Genomic DNA, 18,171 nt, shown 5'->3' with positions numbered 1-18,171 from the left:
TGAAGCCGCCTGCTCGCTACCTGTTCATGTAGATCAGGGTGAACTAACGAGAGCCTTGTCTTAAGTGCTCTTTTCATGAGCAGTTCAACAGGTGGGATCCCAGTGAGTGAGTGGGGTCTCGTGCGGTAGCTAAGCAGGACTCGGGATAGGCGAGTCTGCAGTGAGCCTTCAGTTACACTCTTTGAGCCTTGCTTGATGGTTTGCACTGCTCACTCTGCCTGACCATTGGATGCTGGTTTAAACGGGGCAGATGTGACATGTTTGATCCCGTTACGGGTCATGAATTCTTTGAACTCAGCACTGGTAAAACATGGCCCGTTGTCGCTCACCAGGATATCGGGTAAGCCGTGTGTGGCAAACATGGCCCGCAGGCTTTCAGTGGTGGCAGCGGACGTGCTAGCCGACATTATCTCACATTCAATCCACTTGGAGTACGCGTCGACAACCACAAGGAACATTTTGTCCAAGAACGGGCCTGCATAGTTGACGTGTATCCTAGACCATGGTTTAGAGGGCCAAGACCATAAACTTAGCAGCGCCTCCCTGGGTACATTGCTTAACTGCGAGCATGTATTACATTTGTGAATGCAGGACCATCATCCACAGCAGCCCTGCAGGGCCCAACACACCAGGCAGCCCAGCGAGGACCCAACAAATGATTCAACAACACCAGCTTTCACACTGAGACGATCAATCAGGGCATCGATACCGGGCCACCACACGTGAGATCTGGATATCGCTTTCATCATTACGATGCCTGGATGGGTACTGTGGAGGTCATTGATGAAGGTGTCTCTGCCCTTCTTGGGAACCACTACTCGATTGCCCCACAGAAGGCAGTCTGCCTGTACAGACATTTCATCTTTACGCTGCTGGAACGGCTTTAATCTCTTCCTGCATTTCCAGTGGGACACTGGACCAGCTCCCTTGAAGCACACAGCTTTTGACTCGAGATAATATGGGGCCCTGGCTTGTCCAGGTTTTGATCTGCCGGGCAGTGACTCTAAAATGCTTCCATAACCATGGCTAGATCTGCGGGCTGCGCCGTTTCCACCCCCGTGGGCAGCCTACTGAGAGCACCGGTGCAGTTTTCCGTGCCTGGCCTGTGACGGACGGTGTAGTTGTATGTGGACAACATGAGCGCCCATCTCTGGATGTGGGCCGATGCGTTGGTATTTATCCCTTTACTCTTGGGAAAACAGAGATATAAGTGGCTAATGGTCAGTTTCCAATTCAAATTTTAGCCCAAACAGGTATTGATGCATTTCCTTTACCCCATAGACACACGCTAATGCTTCTTTTTCAATCGTGCTGTAGTCTCTCTCGGCCTTATAGACAGACTTCTGGATGCATAAGCAACCGGTTGCAATTTTCCATATTTATTAGCTTGTTGCAATACGCACCCACCCTGTACGACAACGCATCACATGCTAGTACCAAACGCTTACATGGATCGTACAACACAAGCAATTTGTTTGAGCATAACAATTTTCTCGCTTTTACAAAGGCATTTTCTTAGCTTTTGTCCCAAACCCATTCGCCCCCTTTTCGTAGTAAAACATGTATTGCTCCTCGCAGGGTGCTGAGACCCGGTAAGAAGTTACCAAAGTAGTTCAAGAATCCCAGAAACGACTGCAACTCCGCCACATTCTGTGACCTCGATGCGTTCTCAATTGCCTCCGTCTTCACGTTAGTGGGCCTGATGCCGTCCGCCGCAATCCTCCTTCCCTGGAACTCCACTTCAGGCGCCAGAAAAACACACTTCGAGCATTTTAACCTGAGCCCCACGCGGTTGAGTCGACTAAGAACCTCCTCCAGGTTCTACAGGTGATCGACTGTGTTCTGACCTGTGACCAAGATGTCTTCCTGGAAGACCACGGTGTGCGGGATCGACTTCAGTAAACTTTCCATGTTTCTCTGGAATATCGCTGCCGCTGATCAGATTCCAAATGGGCATCTGTTATAAACAAAAAGACCTTTGTGCGTGTTGATGCAGGTGAGGGCCTTCGATGATTCCTCCTGTTCCTGTGTCATGCAGGCTGAAGTCAGATCCAGCTTCGTGAACGTCTTTCCTCCCGGCAGCGTTGCAAAGAGGTCGGCGGCTTTTGGTAGTGGGTATTGGTCCTGCAGGGAGAAACGATTGATAGTTACTTTGTAATTGCCACAGATTCTGACGGTGCCGTCTCCCTTGAGGACTGGGACAATAGGACTGGCCCACTCGCCGAACTCGATCGGTGAAATTAAGCCCTCTTGTTGCAGCCGATCTAGCTCGATCTCTACCCTTTCTCTCATCATGTACAGTACTGCTCTTGCCTTGTGATGGATGGGTTGTGCCCTGGATTTAGGTGGATCTGCACTTTTGCTCCATGGAATTTCCCGATGCCTGGTTCGAACAGCGAAGGAAATTTGTTTCAGACCTGGGCAGTGTCGTCAGCGGGCGAAAGCACTTGGACGTCGTCCCAGTTCCAGCGTATCTTTTTCAGCCAGCTCCTGCCAAGCAGCGTGGAACCATCGCCCGGTACCACCCAGAGTGGTAGCTTGTGCACCACTCCATCGTAGGCGACCTTTAAGGTAGCACTGCCAATTACAGGAATCAGTTCTTTAGTGTAAGTTCTTAGTCTCGTGCGAACTGGAGTTAAGACTGGCCTTGAGGCCTTGTTGCACCACAACCTTTTGAAAGTCGGGACTCAGAACGGCTGCAGCAAGCAAACCAATGAAGAGGAGGGAGGAGAGGAGGAAGGGGGAGGGTGGGGAGGAGGGAGGGAGGAAGGGAGCTGGCAAGTATCGGGTGACCGAGAAGGAGAAGCTGCAATTCAAGGGAGAGATGGGGAGGATGGGGGGGGTGAAGGAGGGAGAAAGGTCACAAGACTCAAGGGGGGGCGGGGGGAGAGGAGAGGAGAGGAGAGGACAACAGACCTTTCGGTGTGGTCCATCCATGCAGACCTTGGGAGGAGGGGTGGGGTGTGGTACGGGGGTGGGGGGAGGAGGGGTGGGGTGGGGTACGGGGGTGGGGGGAGGAGAGAGAGAGAGCTGCAAACCTGGGCTGCATGCTTTCCTGCCATTTTGATCCTCTGTGAAAGTTTAACTTCGAATGGGGGCAATACTGACAATGCCATACCTTTTGCAAGCATTCTGCATAATTGTGCTACGTAGAAGACAATTGATTAGAACTCATCACATCAGGAACATTAGAGCCCGTAGGCTGCTGGGCAGGAGGCCTTGCCCACCTTGACAATTTTGAGTCAGGCATTCGTACTTGCATCAGAGTGATGTAGAATGTGTCAGAAGGCTGCATTTCCGCAGAGAAGTTGTTCGTGAGATCTGTCAGTTGCTGAGACCAGACCTACAGCTGAGAAGCATCAGGTGGACTGCTTTGTCAGTTGAAGTGAAGGTTACAGCTGCACTTTCCTGCTATGCTTCTGGATCGTTTCAAGCTACAACTGGAGATGTGTACACCATCTCTCAACATGCAATACATGCCTCCATTTACTAGGTCACGGCTGCACTGTATGCACGGAGGAATTACTTCATCAAGTTCCCAATGACCGCCCAAGCAATCCATGACAGGGCTGTGGGGTTCTCAAGGATTGCTGGCTTCCCAAAGGTACATGGCTGCATTGATTGTACCCACATTGCCTTGCAAGCATCTTTGGAAAATGCCGAGCTGTTCAGGAATGGAAAAGGTTTCCATTCCATTAATGTGCAGCTTGTGTGTGACAACATGCACCGCATCTTGTCAGTCGATGCAAGATACCCTGGCAGCACCCATGATGCGTTCATCCTAGGAGACGGCGTTATACCTGAGATGTTTGAGCAGCAGCAGAAGGGCAGAGCTGGCTGCTGGGAGACAAAGGATACGGCCTCGCCACCTGGCTCATGACGCCCCTACACATAACCTGGACGGAAGCTGACCGTGAATACAACATGTCACATTGCGACGAGCAGTATCAGAGAGAGGACCATGGGCATCTTGAAATAGCGTTTCCGATGCCGGGACCTTTCTGGAGGCTATTTGTAATACTCCCCTGAGACTGTCGATCAGTTCATTGTTGTGTGCTGCATAACTTAGCCATCATGAGGCAGCAGCAGCTGATGATGAAAGATGACCCACGTGCAGTGAGAGTGGCTGATAATGATTTGGAAGATGCAGGTAATGAGCAGGAGGGGTTGGTAGAGGAGGATGAGGACGAGGAAACCATGCAAGTGCCTGAGGCCGGAGCACGACGTCAGAGGAAGGCGGGCCATCGCGCTCCTTTAAAGATTGCTCGAGCCTTGCGCCAGCAGCTCATTTGTGTCTGCTTTACTGATGCCTGAGGACTCAGTGACAACTATTCCGCATGGACATGTTTATTTTTTGGAGCTGTTCCTACATGTTGTGTTGTGTTAATGAAACATGTTTCAGTTTTAATGTAAAATATATTTTATTCAAAAGTTTACAATGTACTTAACTTTAGTGTAATAAAATTATTCTTTATCAAACTTTATTTTAATATGACTCTTTAAGATCACTTAAAAACTTCAAGATCACTTTATAAAGTTGTAAATTTATATAACTTAAAAAATACTTTCAATTTGAGAACATAGAAAATAGGTGCAGGAGTAGGCCGTTCGGCCCTTCGAGCCTTCACCACTATTCAATATGATCATGGCTGATCATGCATTTCAATACCCTATTCCTGCTTTCTCTCCATATCCCTTGATCCCTTTAGCCGTGAGGGCCACATCTAACTTCCTTTTTGAATATATCTAACGAACTGGCCCCAACAACTTTCTGTGGCAGAGAATTCCACATGCCCACAACTCTGAGTGAAGAAGTTTCTCCTCATCTCGGTCCTAAATGGCTTACCCCTTATCCTTAGACTGTGACCCCTGGTTCTGGACTTCCCCAACATCGGGAACATTCTTCCTGCATCTAACCTGTCCAGACCCGTCAGAATGTTCTATGTTTCTATGAGATCCCCCCTCATTCTTCCAAATTCCATTGAATACAAGCCTAGACGATCCAGTCTTTCTTCGTATGTCAGTCCTGTCATCCCGGGAATCAGTCTGGTGAACCTTCGCTGCACTCTCTCAATAGCAAGAATGTCCTTCCTCAGATTAGGAGACCAAAACTGTACACAATTTTCAAGGTGTGGTCTTACCAAGGTCCTGTATAATTGTAGTAAGTCCTCTCTGCTCCTATACTCGAATCCTCTCGCTATGAAGGCCAACTTGCCATTTGCTTTCTTTATTGCCTACTGCAGCTTCAATGATTGATGTACCATGACACCCAGGTCTCGTTGCACCTCCCCCTTTATCAATCTGTTACCATTCAGATAATAATCAGCCTTCCTGTTTTTACCACCAAAGTGGATAACCTCTCATTTATCACAACAGTAACATCAACAACAACAACATCAACAGCAGCAGCAAAGAAAACCTGCACCCATCTTTCATCCCACTTAGTCTAACACCGCCCGCCGCGCTTGGTGTTGGACTCTTCACCACCCCTGCCCGCAGGCGGTAGCGCAGAGTTTTTGGGCTTGGTACCAAGCTTATTCCTTCTAACATCTCGGTGAATGTGCACTTCTTCATGGATGGTGGTGGTGGGGGGGGGTGGGCGGTCAGGTGTTAATGTGGAGGGCCCGGCTTGGGTCTTTTCAGAGGCTGGTGTGGGGATTGCAGTGGGAGTGGCAGTTGATTGTCAATGGGTGCATGGTCTGGGTGTGTTCCCTTATTGCAGCAGCTAATTCACACATGCCCTCCCTCATGCATCCTGACAGTGTCTCAGCGGACTGAAACATTCCCTCCCTGATGGCCTGTGTCATTGACGGTGTCGTCCTTTCTACTACCTCTGACATTCCCTCCTCATGGACACTATTCCCTCACTGATGTTCCCTTACATCGTTCCCATTTCCTGTGCCATTGCTGTTACTTCTCCCGACAGTCCCGCAACCTCATCACTCACCCCACTGATGGTGTTCGGGTAAGGTCAATGCTCTCCACACTCAATGCCATGATCTGAAGCACATCTGTTGCATCCTGCATCTCAGGAGAGCGTGGTCGATTTCTCCTTCCACTTACCCTGTGTCTGCCTCGTGGCATCGCAGTGGGAGGTGCATGCTCGGACGGTGGGGCCCTGGGTGTTACATGCTGCATCCCACCACTGGGACCCACAACCTTGGACCGTGAGAAACCATGGAATGTCGCACCAGACCTCAAACCACTCGTCACAGAAGGGGCTGTCAACTCCATGACCGCCACCTCTTCAAGATTCAGTACAATAGTGTGGCCTTCATCCATCTCCATCCCTTCCCGCTCCCACTCACCCCATGTTGGTCCGGAGGGTTGGCTTGAAAGATGTTCTTGTGCTCAGGCTCGTCAGTGTCTGTATCATCTTCTGGATCTTCAGGATTGGCATCAGGTTCAGCAAAATATAACGGAACAGTCAAATGGTTAGCAGCAGAGGAGGGGGCAGGATGGGTGGCATGAGTAGGCTCACACAGTGCAGGCCAGGCAGCAGGTTGATTTGAAGGGCCATGATGAATTTTCAGGACTTGCCCTCTCCCTCGCGTGTGGGCCCAGTTGGTGCAGTACTGATTGTTTTTCTCGAGGCAGGACCTATCAAAGCAGCGACCCTCTCTTCCAAGAGTGTCAGTGCGTTCACATTTGCCGGGTCTCCTCCAGTTCAATTTCTTTCCCATTTTGTTGTGGGATAATTTCTTCTGCAAAGATGAAAATGCAACTGTTTAGAGAGGGTACCTTTCTACTGGGTAGGACATATACAGCTGGTCACATTTACAATTGCAATTGCATTGAATAAATGAAAGTATTACATACACTAACTACTTGACCAAGGTCTTGCCATTTCTTTTTACACTGGCTTCCAGATCTCTTGGTGTTCATCAATGTGCAGAAATCTACTGCAACTTGGTTCCAGCGTTTCTTCATTTCTTTGGGTGGCACTTTTGTGCGACCTCTGCTGGTATCCAGCTCCTGTCATCTGTTCTCAATGGCATTAACTAGTTTCTCCACTTCGTCATGCAAGAAATTCTTTGTTCTTGGTCCATGTTGCTGCATTGCTGTATTGCTGCAACTGCTCTGAGACACTCACAGCACTTTTCTAATGCTCTCAGACACAGTGATTTTTCCAAACACAGTCCTTTTTTTGCATGCAGCAGTGATTTTTACAAATACAGCATTACTTCTGGCACTTTTGCAGCCTGTAACGGGTGGTCTCCAGGGGGGAGTCAGGTTCACCTCTGACCTACTTGAGCGGTTCGATTCGCTCCCATTCCCTTGGGTTCTAGACTTTGGATTTATTTGGGGGATGTGATAAAGTGCAAAGGACAACTGGTTTGATGGAAAAGAACTTTGTACTTTCTTGTCTGTAATAAAATCAATGTCAAACTTATAATCACTCTAATAAAGAACAATCCATTGCACATTCAAAGGGGGGGGGGTTACAGTAAAAATTACACCTCACACCTCCCAATACCTAATCCTAGCTAGGTTAGACTCCAGGGCAGGCAGGGACTATGCTTACCAATCCTTTCTGGTCAGTTAGCAGTAGTTCACGATTTCGGGGTTCATTGAATTCTGCTTGCCGTACCCCGCACGTCGGAGGAGACTTCTTACTGCGCAATCTTCAGTTGGGTTGAATCCGCTGATGCGGTAAGGCGCGTTTTGGATTTGTGGGGTAAGTACCCGTTTTCTTTTGTTAGAAGCAGTATTTTACAGTTCTTTAGGTAATGTTTTACCCATTGGTAGCTCAGGAACAGCTTGTAGAGTAGAAACTTTCGATTCTTCGGTTTCTTTCTGTTGGAGTTTTGTTTCGAGTTTGATCGATCGCGGTGGTTTTGGATGGTGCTGCGATGGTGGTGATCTTCCTTTTGGACTTAAGGACTTCGAGGCTGGAGAAGTTGGTTTTCAACTGTCGCGTTGGTTTCTCTCCCTTCTTAATGGCAGAGTCACAGTATGGCATCCTTTGTTAAAACAGTGGGCCAGTTATACTGTTTGAGTTGTCCTAATCTTCGCGCCAAATCAGTCCAGAATTCTTTGTTTAAATTTGGCGGGCTTGACATTTCTTTGTAATATTTTGGCGGGCTTGTTAAAAGTTAATATGTCTTGGGTGGGTTGCTCTTCTAAGTCTGTTTCCTGATGGAAATATTAGCTTGGTAATTGCAATATCCTTTTGTGCTTGGTTTTTGCATACAGGCTGTAGTGGGCCCTTTGTCCTTATTCATGCTGAAGATGGCTTTTCTCGGTTCAGTTTGATGGCTGGCCATCTTTGAGTTATTGTTGCAATGTTAATGTCTCTTGTGGAGAAGTATTTTTGAATATCCATTTCTCCAGACAATTTACTTCAGTCCCAACACCCAGACAGTTCCAATAATCAAGTTGGCTCCTTTAGTTCCTTAGGCCCGCCCACAGACTTGAATTTGTCTTGTAAAAGTCCACAATTCGATTAAAGTTCATAGTTTCTTCCATAAGCACTTTAGGATTTCAAACTTTCTGGTAGATAGTCCCAAATTAAATTTCCTTTCCAATGAGCCCAAACACTGGGGGGTTCTCGTGAATTTTGACCTTTCAGGGATGCAGCACTGATTTTACGAAACAGAGCACTGCTTCTTGAATTCAGCAGTTAATTTCGTACCACAGCACTCCTTCTGGCACCAAAACACAAGCAGCTACCTAGCTCTTTAAAAATGGCCAATTGCCAACTTTCATCACTACGGCGCATGCATGGACGCCACCAGCGGATTCCACTGCGCATGTGCAGACGTCCTGGCACAGTTTTTGGCACAGAACGCTGGCTCCACCCGACTCGACTGGCCACACTGCGTGACTGCAGTGAAGAGGCCGGAAAGCAGCCAAAGTGGCAACAACATTTTTCGGCACCTCAGAACAGAGAAAAGCGGTGCAACTCTGGTAAGTGTGCCGAGAAACGGGCTGGGCCAAAATTGAGGCCTATATATAAGATTAGGCTCCCTCCACCCCCCAGTAAAATGGTATTGATTACCAGTGAAGTCTCTCTCTGTGTGGGCAGAATTCCTGCCCTGCCCTGCTTCCAGTAGGGCCCGGTCAACCCCAGGCCCAGCAGTCAGCATTTGATTCAGAGTTTTTGCTGACGCACTCTTTATTGAACACAATTTATTTTTATACCAGCTAAATTTAGTGGTCTTGAATCTATTTATGTTGTTGCCTCAGGTCAGCACACATTTTATTATCTGTCCTGATGTGTTTTGGCATATTTAGAAAGGGTGGTTGTGTGGAGAGAGAGGAAAGGATGATATTATGCCTATCATATTGGTTTCAAAGATGGTTTCAACTATCATCCAGAGTAGAGAATTTTTAGCTTTGAGTAAACCTGATGTCATGAATTATTGATGATTCCTTTTTGGCTCTAAACAGTTGAAGAATTCAAATTTATTTTGAATTTGGAATAGAACATAAAGAACTTACATTTATATAGCATCTTTGACATTCTCCGAATGCCCCAAACTGTGTTACATTATAAGCCTGGCTACTGTTGTTAGGCAAGCAAAAATAGAGCAGAAATCATGTTTGTTCACAATAACGACTAAATTAATAATTGATTGTATTGGTGCAGAATTTGCTGCCAAACTAATGGCTAATTTAATGGTGCTTGCCATTATTAATGTGTAAGTTGCCCAGCAACTTGTGGCGAGAAAGAGATACCATGTGAATTGCGAATCATCACAAGTTGCTGGTCAATTTATGCCACTCTACCATTAGCTTTGTGAAATTTTCAGCTTACTGTCAACCTTTGTACATTAATTGCCAATTCAACTCGCTGCAGAAAGTTAGGGCTAGTACATAATAGCGTAAGTACGTTTTTAATGAGATTTATGTTCCTGCAATTCTAATCAACTTTTACCTTCCAAAAAGGGAACCATTTAAACTGTGGCATCTCATTCCTATAGGTAGTAAATTGTTAAAAATGTTTAAAATTATTTTTTGCCTTTCCTTTGCCTTTTTTTTCCTCTCTCTTGATCCAATATTTATTTTCCTCTCTGACCTCTTATTCACTCTATTTCTGTCTTGGTCATTTCTCTGTTTCTTTCTCAATCCTTGAATCTCATTAGTTAAGGAGATACACTGTTGTTCCCATTGTTCACCAAGGTCCCAGATACCCCATTGACCCCCTCGTACAGTTATCAGATCGCGCTTCCAATTTGAAGCACCAACATTTTTGAGCTGTAGGGTGAAGAGAAACAGTCTAGCTAGCTAACAGGGCATGCCACGAGATGCCTTGCTCCAGCAAATTCTGGGCCACTGTGATGGAGCTTGGCTACTCTATATCAAGTGTAGGTTGAAAAGAATGCTTTAGTACATACTTTCTACATTTACTGAGCGTGTGAAAATATGTGGATTTATACTTGCATTACCTTTTATGTTATGGTAACAAAGGGTATGGACTGAGCATGTTTTATGCTACATTTACAGTTACTTGACACTGTAAATTGTTTTGAATATCAGAGGGCCCTTCATCGAATAATGTATAATCAGTCGGATGGAATAATTGACAAGTCTATTAATATTTTTCTTTCTTTAGGTAATTAATCTCCGTTCTAATAATTATTAATAAATTAATAGGGCATTCAAGTATGTAGGAGTAGACAGTCGATGTAAACCATCCATCCTTGGTATTTCAACTGTTAAATATATTTTCAACAGCAGATGGTTCTGAGTAGAATTGGATTTAACCTTTTGGTACAGCATTAGATTTCTCTTATTAACTGGAGGAAGTTCACAGTTGTGGCTTCTTGGAAGTTTTAAGTATGTTTCTTTGTCTCCTTCTTCAGGAAATGCTAAACTCATAGGGGCTAGAAATTGGCCAGGATTGCACCCGTTTTAACGTAATTTTTTGGCATTAAAATTTTTATCTGTCATTTTCCGATGTTGGCCAGTGGTTTACTGCCGGCGTTAAAAAAAAAATTACAACTGCCTTTTATCAAAACCGTTTTTGTGATGTCATTTGGCGTCAAATACTTCGATATCCCCATTTTTGAAAAATTGGCCAATGCCGCCATTTTAAATACCGCCCAAAAAAATCAGATCTTACCATGTCGGATTCACAACGAAACCGGCGCTAATGGCGCCATCTTGAAAAATGGAACTCCAGTTCAGTGAATGAATGCATTTGGAGGGAAGGCTGCGTCTTACACTCTGAGGTTTTTGTGAGTTCACACTTAGTTTTTCCGGAGATTTAAGGATATTGAAAAAATGGGGCCTTTGCTATCTCTGCCATTATTGCTGGCTGCTTTTGCTATCGAGCATTGACCTGGAAGAAGGCTTATTTGGCAGCATTATCAGCGTAATCAAAGAGATCACAGACTTGTGGGGAGGAGGCCTTACCCCCAACGTGTTTGCAGGGAGCAGCGCACCTGTCTGAGGCACAGTGCGTTAGAAGGCTGTGCTTTCGAAAACAGGTCACAGAGATATGCCAGCTCATAAAGGCAGGCATACAGCCTACAAGTGTGAGGTGGACTGCCTGTCGAGGTGATGGTGACTGTGGCACTTGCCTTCTATGCCTCCAGCTCCTTTCAGGCATCAGTAGGGGGCGTATGCTCCATCTCGCAGTTCACTACACATCGCTGCATTCGCCAGATGACTGCTGCATTGTTTGCACACAGCAAGGACTTCATAAACTTACCAATGACCAGGAAGGCACAAAATGAGAGGGCTATATAGGCTTTGCACAAATTGCTGACTTCCCCAAGGTACAGGCTGCCATTGACTGTACGCACATCACCCTGCGAGCACCTTTTCAAGATCCGAAGGTTTACCGAAACCGAAAGGGATTCCACTTGGTGAACGTACAGATCTTTGTGACCATGCTCCGTGCATCATGGCAGTAAATGCAAAATTTCCAGGAGCATCCATGATGCTTTCATCTTGCGTGAGAGCACTGTCTCACAGCTGTTTGAGCGTCAGCCAGAAGGCCAGGATAAAGGTTAGGGCTCGTCACTCCACCCCCCCCCCCCCCAACCCTCAGACAGAAGCCGAGCATTGCTACAATAACGGCCATATAGCCACGTGCAACATCTTCAAAGACAATTGGAGTACTGAAGCAGCGCTTACGATGCCTGGACCACTCTGAAGGCTGCCTGCACTACTCCCCTGAGTAGGTCGCTGAGTTCACTGTGGTGTGCTGCATGCTACACAACTTAGCCATCTTGAGGGGGACAGGATTTGCCATTAGGGATTGCTGAGCCCCCTCAAGAGAGAGGGGGGAAAGAGGACAAAGAACCCATACCACCACCACCCCCAGGACGACGGGAGATGAGGCCTCGTGGAGCTCTTGCCACTGTATGAGCCTTGCGTCAGCAGCTAATAATTCACCGGTTTGCATAAAAGCTGAATGGCACGTTTCATCACTGCCCACTGTATGCTACCATGTTGACTATTTTCCCCCTGTTATTCTGCGAATGAGACACTGCACAAGTTTGCTTCAGTTGAAAAAATTATTTGAAAAGTACAGTTATACTTTAATGCAACTTTCTAAATGTTTATTTTGTAACTTTAATAACATTTTTGAATATTAAACTTTTCAATTGTAAACGTCACTTAAATAACAAACCAACCAACCACCACCACCACCAACAACAACAAAAAAAGAACAGCGAAACAATAACCACCCCTGCAGCAAACATCCTTCAGTTGCAGCCACCTTTTCTCCCCACCCCAATTTGAACTCCACTGCTCCGTACATTGTTGCCCTTGCCCTTGGTCTTGTCCCTACCCCCATCCCCACCTCTACCCCCGGTGGTCCCAAGATGTTTTTTTAGAAGCACAGCCATGGCGCTGCTCTTGTTATGGGACAGACATAGGAGACGCCAATGGAAGCTCTAGAGAAGTTGGGGCTGCGGAAGGCCTGGCATCTGAGTGTTGAGCCTGTTGCTCAGCCTCAACACTGACTGGTTTGATAGGTCTGAGTATCATGACTCTGGGGACTGGCATGCCATGAGTTGAGACCGTCAATTGCCGCTGGGCATTGACAGCCTCGGTGTTCTCGCGCGTTGTAGCTGCTAGCTGCGACATGCCCTCCCTAATGTCTGCAGATAGTGCTGCAATGTTTCCCGAGATCCCACCCATGACCTCGAGGAGCTGTTTGCTGAGCTGGATGCTCTCCCCAGACATTCCTACCAAATCAGTTTCCCTGTTTGCCTGCATTTCTGCAGAGCGGCCTTGCCTACTCCGCCTCCGCACTGACGGCATACGGGCTTCTGCCCTGAGTGTGCTTTGCTGCAACCCACTGGGATCTGGGACCTCTGATGCTCGATAACCAGGGAATGTCCCGGTTTCCTCTTCCCGACGGATTGCTGGCCGCAGCTGAAGCCCTTTGTGCCTGCGTGGCCTCCCCCACACCCACCAACCCCCAACCCCCACCCCCTCCGATGTGAATTTCTTCCTCTTGTGGAGGTTCCTCAGCAGGGCTGCGGTCGGTGTCCTCGACTATGGTATCTGTTGAGCTGAGGGCATCCTCTGCCATCTGAGTCTGAATCCACATCTGCAAAATATAAACGAACAGACGACTGGTTAGCAGCAGGGGAGGAGGCATGGTGTCATGAATAGGCTCACACCGCAGGCGCATTTGAACGACCACCACTATTGCATTACATGTCGACGACTGACAGTACATTGCATTCATTAAAACCTAGCCTGATCACAGTACAGTACATCGCATAAACCAAAGGCTAGCTCACAGAATGTAGTTAACGTTGAGCCAACCCAGACCGTGGATTTTGCAGGACTTACCCTCAGTGTCCACCGTGGGCTCAGCATCTGCACGTGTAGTCGATCTCCGCAATGCACCCATCAGACCTGCCACACGACTTTCAAGGTGGCTGAGTGGGACCAATGTTGCCAGACCGCTGCCTGTTTTATGCTGCTGTTGCGGTTGTGCGACAACTTTCCCTGCAAAGATGGCAATAGAAATTTTTAACAGAGGGCCCTTTTGCTCGTGTGGCTCACCCAGAGTCATCAAAGCACTTATCCCATACTGTGTACATTTAATACAGTGCTCTACTTAATGACCCTGGTACTTTATTTGCATGTTGTTCATCACGAAAACATCGAAGTGCAGAAACATCTTTTAATATGTCAAAAAGCAGTCTGTGACGATCAGAAGCCCAGCGATACCAACATGTGTCGCATTTAAAATTTAATTAATTGGAGTGCATAAATAAAAAATATTTGACGACCCTGCAATGGTTATACTACCTCTTCCTGCACTGGGGACAGGTCCTCTTGGTGGAGTCCACTGAGGAAATCTGTTCTGCCACATGTTTCCACACTTGTTTCATAGCAGATGGGTGCAATTTTCCACGACCCTTCCTTGCAATCTCCCCCCATCTGCTCTCTACAGCACTGATCAGGGTCTCATTTGCAGCCTGTGTGAATTTCCAAGCCCTCTCCCTTTCTGAATCACCCTGCATTTTTAGTTTTTGAAACACCTGTGTTGAACTATGGTGAACTCTGCTGAAGCTTAAATGCACTCTGAAAATGGCTGATTCAGCCCTGGGTATACTGCACATGCGCGGGTGCACCCATCATGTGACCTGGAAGGTACCAGAAAGATCGAAAAAAGAACGTGAGAATTTTTTTTTCTGCTCATGCCAAAAAATCCAGTTTCATCGCACAAAAACAGCGCAATTTTATCGTTTCGCCAAACGTAACAAAACGTTGGCCAATTTTTTGCTTTTATTTTTAGCGTCATTTCAGCGTGGAAAAAAGGTTGTTAAACATGAATAGTGCCAAAAAACGGTGCTATCGCAATTTGGGCAATTTCTAGCTCTTCGTTCTTATTGAGAACAGTTGACAGGTGAAGGTAGATTTCCCTGCACTTCAAAATGGGTGGGTTTTGAGAGGAAAATTCAAGCCGTGATGAGTATTTTCAAGAAATCCAGAAAAAAAAAGTTCACAATTTTTGTTCTGCATCAGTTTTCAAAACTGAAATAGTTTATTTGCACATCATTAATGGCATTTAAAATATTTATTAAGTGGAAATTATAAATGAATTGATGAACTTTCAGGGCAATAGAGCTTTATCTCAGTTACTTGTTTAGCTAGTGCCCCTAAATCTAAATGGGAATGCTTACAGGATCTGTTTTCTAATTATATAAGGTGTAGATTTATCACAGTTTTCTCAATTTATGGAGTGACCTGACATTCTTATCAATTCACATTTTGTTTTCTGTTCATTTTAAAGCTCATGTGATAGCTAAAGCACAAGGACTTGCAATTCTCTCGGTGATTAAAGCTGGATTTTTAGTAACTGCACGTGGAGGCAGTGGAATTGTGTTGGCCCGCCTGCCAGATGGAAGTAAGGGTGTTCAATATGTGATTTAAAAAAAAAAAATTTAATATTATTTTGGTCTACCTTTGCTGAAACTTTTTTTTAAATTAAAAAGGAAAATTATATGACAAGAAAAGGATTACAATATTGTCCTGCAATATCCATTTGAAAAGTACATTCCTGTTCCACATCATTAAGAACAAAACTTAATAGTAACTTTGCTGTGTTTCTAGCGTCTAGCATGGAAATGTGATTTGGTCTGATCCAACAAACAAACCCCCTATATCTCCACCGAAATGGACAGTGTGATTTGCTGGGTGCTGTAGCTAAGAGACAGAATATTCTGGCATGGAACATTCTTTTAATATCACTTTCTAATGTTGGTATAGGCTGGTAATTCTAACGAGAGTGCTGGAGCATTATTCCAGTGGCCTACTTCTTTGATAAGGTTTGCCTTCTATGGCGGCAATAGCTGTATAAATGCAATAGCACTACTGCTATCCAAGATCAATGCACACAGCATATTTGTTAGTTATCGGTGGAGAAGTTGCCTGTTTGATACTGAATTATATTGCCTAGTTTTGAGACAAATTTTTATTTTGTACTTTTGCGTGCAGTCACTTCAATTGTTTCATATCTGAATTCAGCTACATTTGTGCATGTGAAAACAGCCTTTTTAAAAATATATATATATTAATTTTTTTTTAAAACGCCCCCTCCCTCCCAGAGTCCAGTCCTCTGATTGAGCAAAAGATAATGACTGTAATTGTCCCCCACTGTCAAATAGCAGTGCTACCTCAGCGTCCAATATAAATGTCAAGTGGCATGCAGTCAAAGGTATAGATGACCAAAGGCCTGTGCACCAGAGTATTGAGCATCTGAAGCACTCCTACTCACATCTATACAGGCAGCGAAATGATTTTGCTGCTGTTGGTCTATATGGACCTTTTCTTGTCATTGGTACAAGGTTTCACCACTAAAGGAAAGAGTTGCTCATGCACAGTTTTAGCATGGATCTGGCTGCTGCAAAACCTGTTTCAGTTGTGAACTTGGAACTTGGCTCAGGCAAACTGGTCCAGGATTAAAAATGAATCAAATAAAACATTTTGTTTTAGCTCAAACAGTCATTCTTTTGACTTCTTCATGGTTAAAATGTTTGAATTTGTATTTGTTTCATACAGGATGGTCTGCTCCCTCGGCAATAGGCATTGCTGGACTTGGTGGTGGTTTTGAGATTGGAATTGAGGTAGGTTGCTTTTTTAAAAAAAACTTTTACATAAATATTGCATCCAGACAGATAGAGATGCAGGTGTTTTTCTGTAAAGTGAAATCAAATTGTTTAATAAACCTTGCTCTTTGTCTTCCCCCTCAAAAAATAATGCAGATGCAGTATGATTAAACATAATTCATACATTGTAAATAATTTTAAAATGATCTGGTTATAACTGATGTTCAAATTTCATGCTTCTGGTATTAGAGCTATAAAAGATGATCCACACCTCAATGTCCTTTACATTTCTGTAATCTCTATACCCCAATCGGTATCTTACCAAGTGTCCAATATTTTATCACTAATTTGTAAAAAGTGATTTCAGTTTTAAGCTCTCTCTCTATCTCTGCTTGAAGCAAGTGGGTCCATGTTGGGCTGCTGTTTATATGAGCACTGCCTTGTTACTTCAGTAAATTAAAATGTGTTAGATTTTAAACCAACTGCATGACCCCCATCAAACACATTTCCTGTAACAACAAAAAATGGTACACTTGAAACTCCATATGTCACATTCACTTATCTGAGATTCTGATTTTGCCATAAATAATTTAAAATATATATCAGATTTTACTCTCGTCATCCTTTGAATTTCTTTTAGAAATGGGCCTGCAAGGAACAGCAGAACTCTGCACTGTGAACTTGTAAACATTCTAGTATTTGAAAACTGACTTCCCGCCTTAATAGCTTAAATGCTTTCATTTGGCTCTCACCAAACTTGGTAAAGGAACTTATCTTCATTCTTGTTTCCTTTTGTTATTAGGTGACCTGGAAATTGTTCCGAGCTGCGTTTATACATTTATTAATACTGACTTGTCAACTCTATAAGATAAAGAGCATTTAGTTTTAATCAAGCTTTAGACACTGAATTTGTTTAAAAATGAATAAGCGTTAGAGAAGCATTTATCCTTATATGATTGACAGCTTAACCCTATAAACAAGCCCAATTTGCACTTTTTTAAAAACTCCGAAGCATTGCGGGCCGGTGTACAGCTCTCATTTTAAAACTAACAGCAGCATATTCACAAAATTAACTGTAAAGCTTGTTTTCTGTTAGTATCCGTGGCTCTGCTGGTTTATATGCCTTTTGATGCTTTCCTGTACTTAGGATATAATGGGCTGAATTTTAGGATTTTTGAGCGAACACGGTACAGATATGTATAAATTAGCGGTTTCGCTGCGCGATCGATTTTAGGCCGAACTTTCAGCCTTTTGGGGATGCATCGCAATGGGAGGCGTTGCACAATTCACGGCGCAAAGCACGAGTTTCGCCAACATTAGTGCGGGGTCGTTTGCTCTGCGCCAGAGGCCTTGGGAGGGAGGGATAAACATTTTAAGAAACTTTTTAAGAAAGGAGGGAGAGAGAAAACGGGGAATTATAGACTGGTTAGCCTGACATTAGTAGTGGGGAAAATGTTGGAATAAATTATTAAAGATGAAATAGCAACGCATTTGGAAAGCAGTGACAGGATCGGTCCAAGTCAGCATGGATTTATGAAAGGGAAATCATGCTTGACAAATCTTTAGAATTTTTTGAGGATGTAACTAGTAGAGTGGACAAGGGAGAACCAGTGGATGTGGTGTATTTGGACTTTCAAAA

General features: G+C 44.9%; 1 protein-coding gene across 3 annotated transcripts in view; it reads left to right on the top strand.

Annotated features, from left to right (window-relative positions):
- Positions 1–18,171, top strand: part of sh3yl1 (SH3 and SYLF domain containing 1) — a 318,220-nt gene that overhangs the window by 69,507 nt on the left and 230,542 nt on the right. For all 3 annotated transcript variants that reach the window (XM_070884930.1, XM_070884929.1, XM_070884928.1), the window contains exons 3-4: positions 15,218–15,331; positions 16,486–16,550. In XM_070884930.1, the coding sequence (XP_070741031.1) occupies positions 15,218–15,331; positions 16,486–16,550 (179 nt within the window). The remainder of the gene's footprint in view (positions 1–15,217; positions 15,332–16,485; positions 16,551–18,171) is intronic.

The sequence above is a fragment of the Pristiophorus japonicus genome, chromosome 7, assembly GCF_044704955.1.
Source record: "Pristiophorus japonicus isolate sPriJap1 chromosome 7, sPriJap1.hap1, whole genome shotgun sequence".
In the NCBI taxonomy this organism is placed as follows: domain Eukaryota; kingdom Metazoa; phylum Chordata; class Chondrichthyes; family Pristiophoridae; genus Pristiophorus; species Pristiophorus japonicus.
This window is presented reverse-complemented; position numbering and strand designations above follow the sequence as displayed.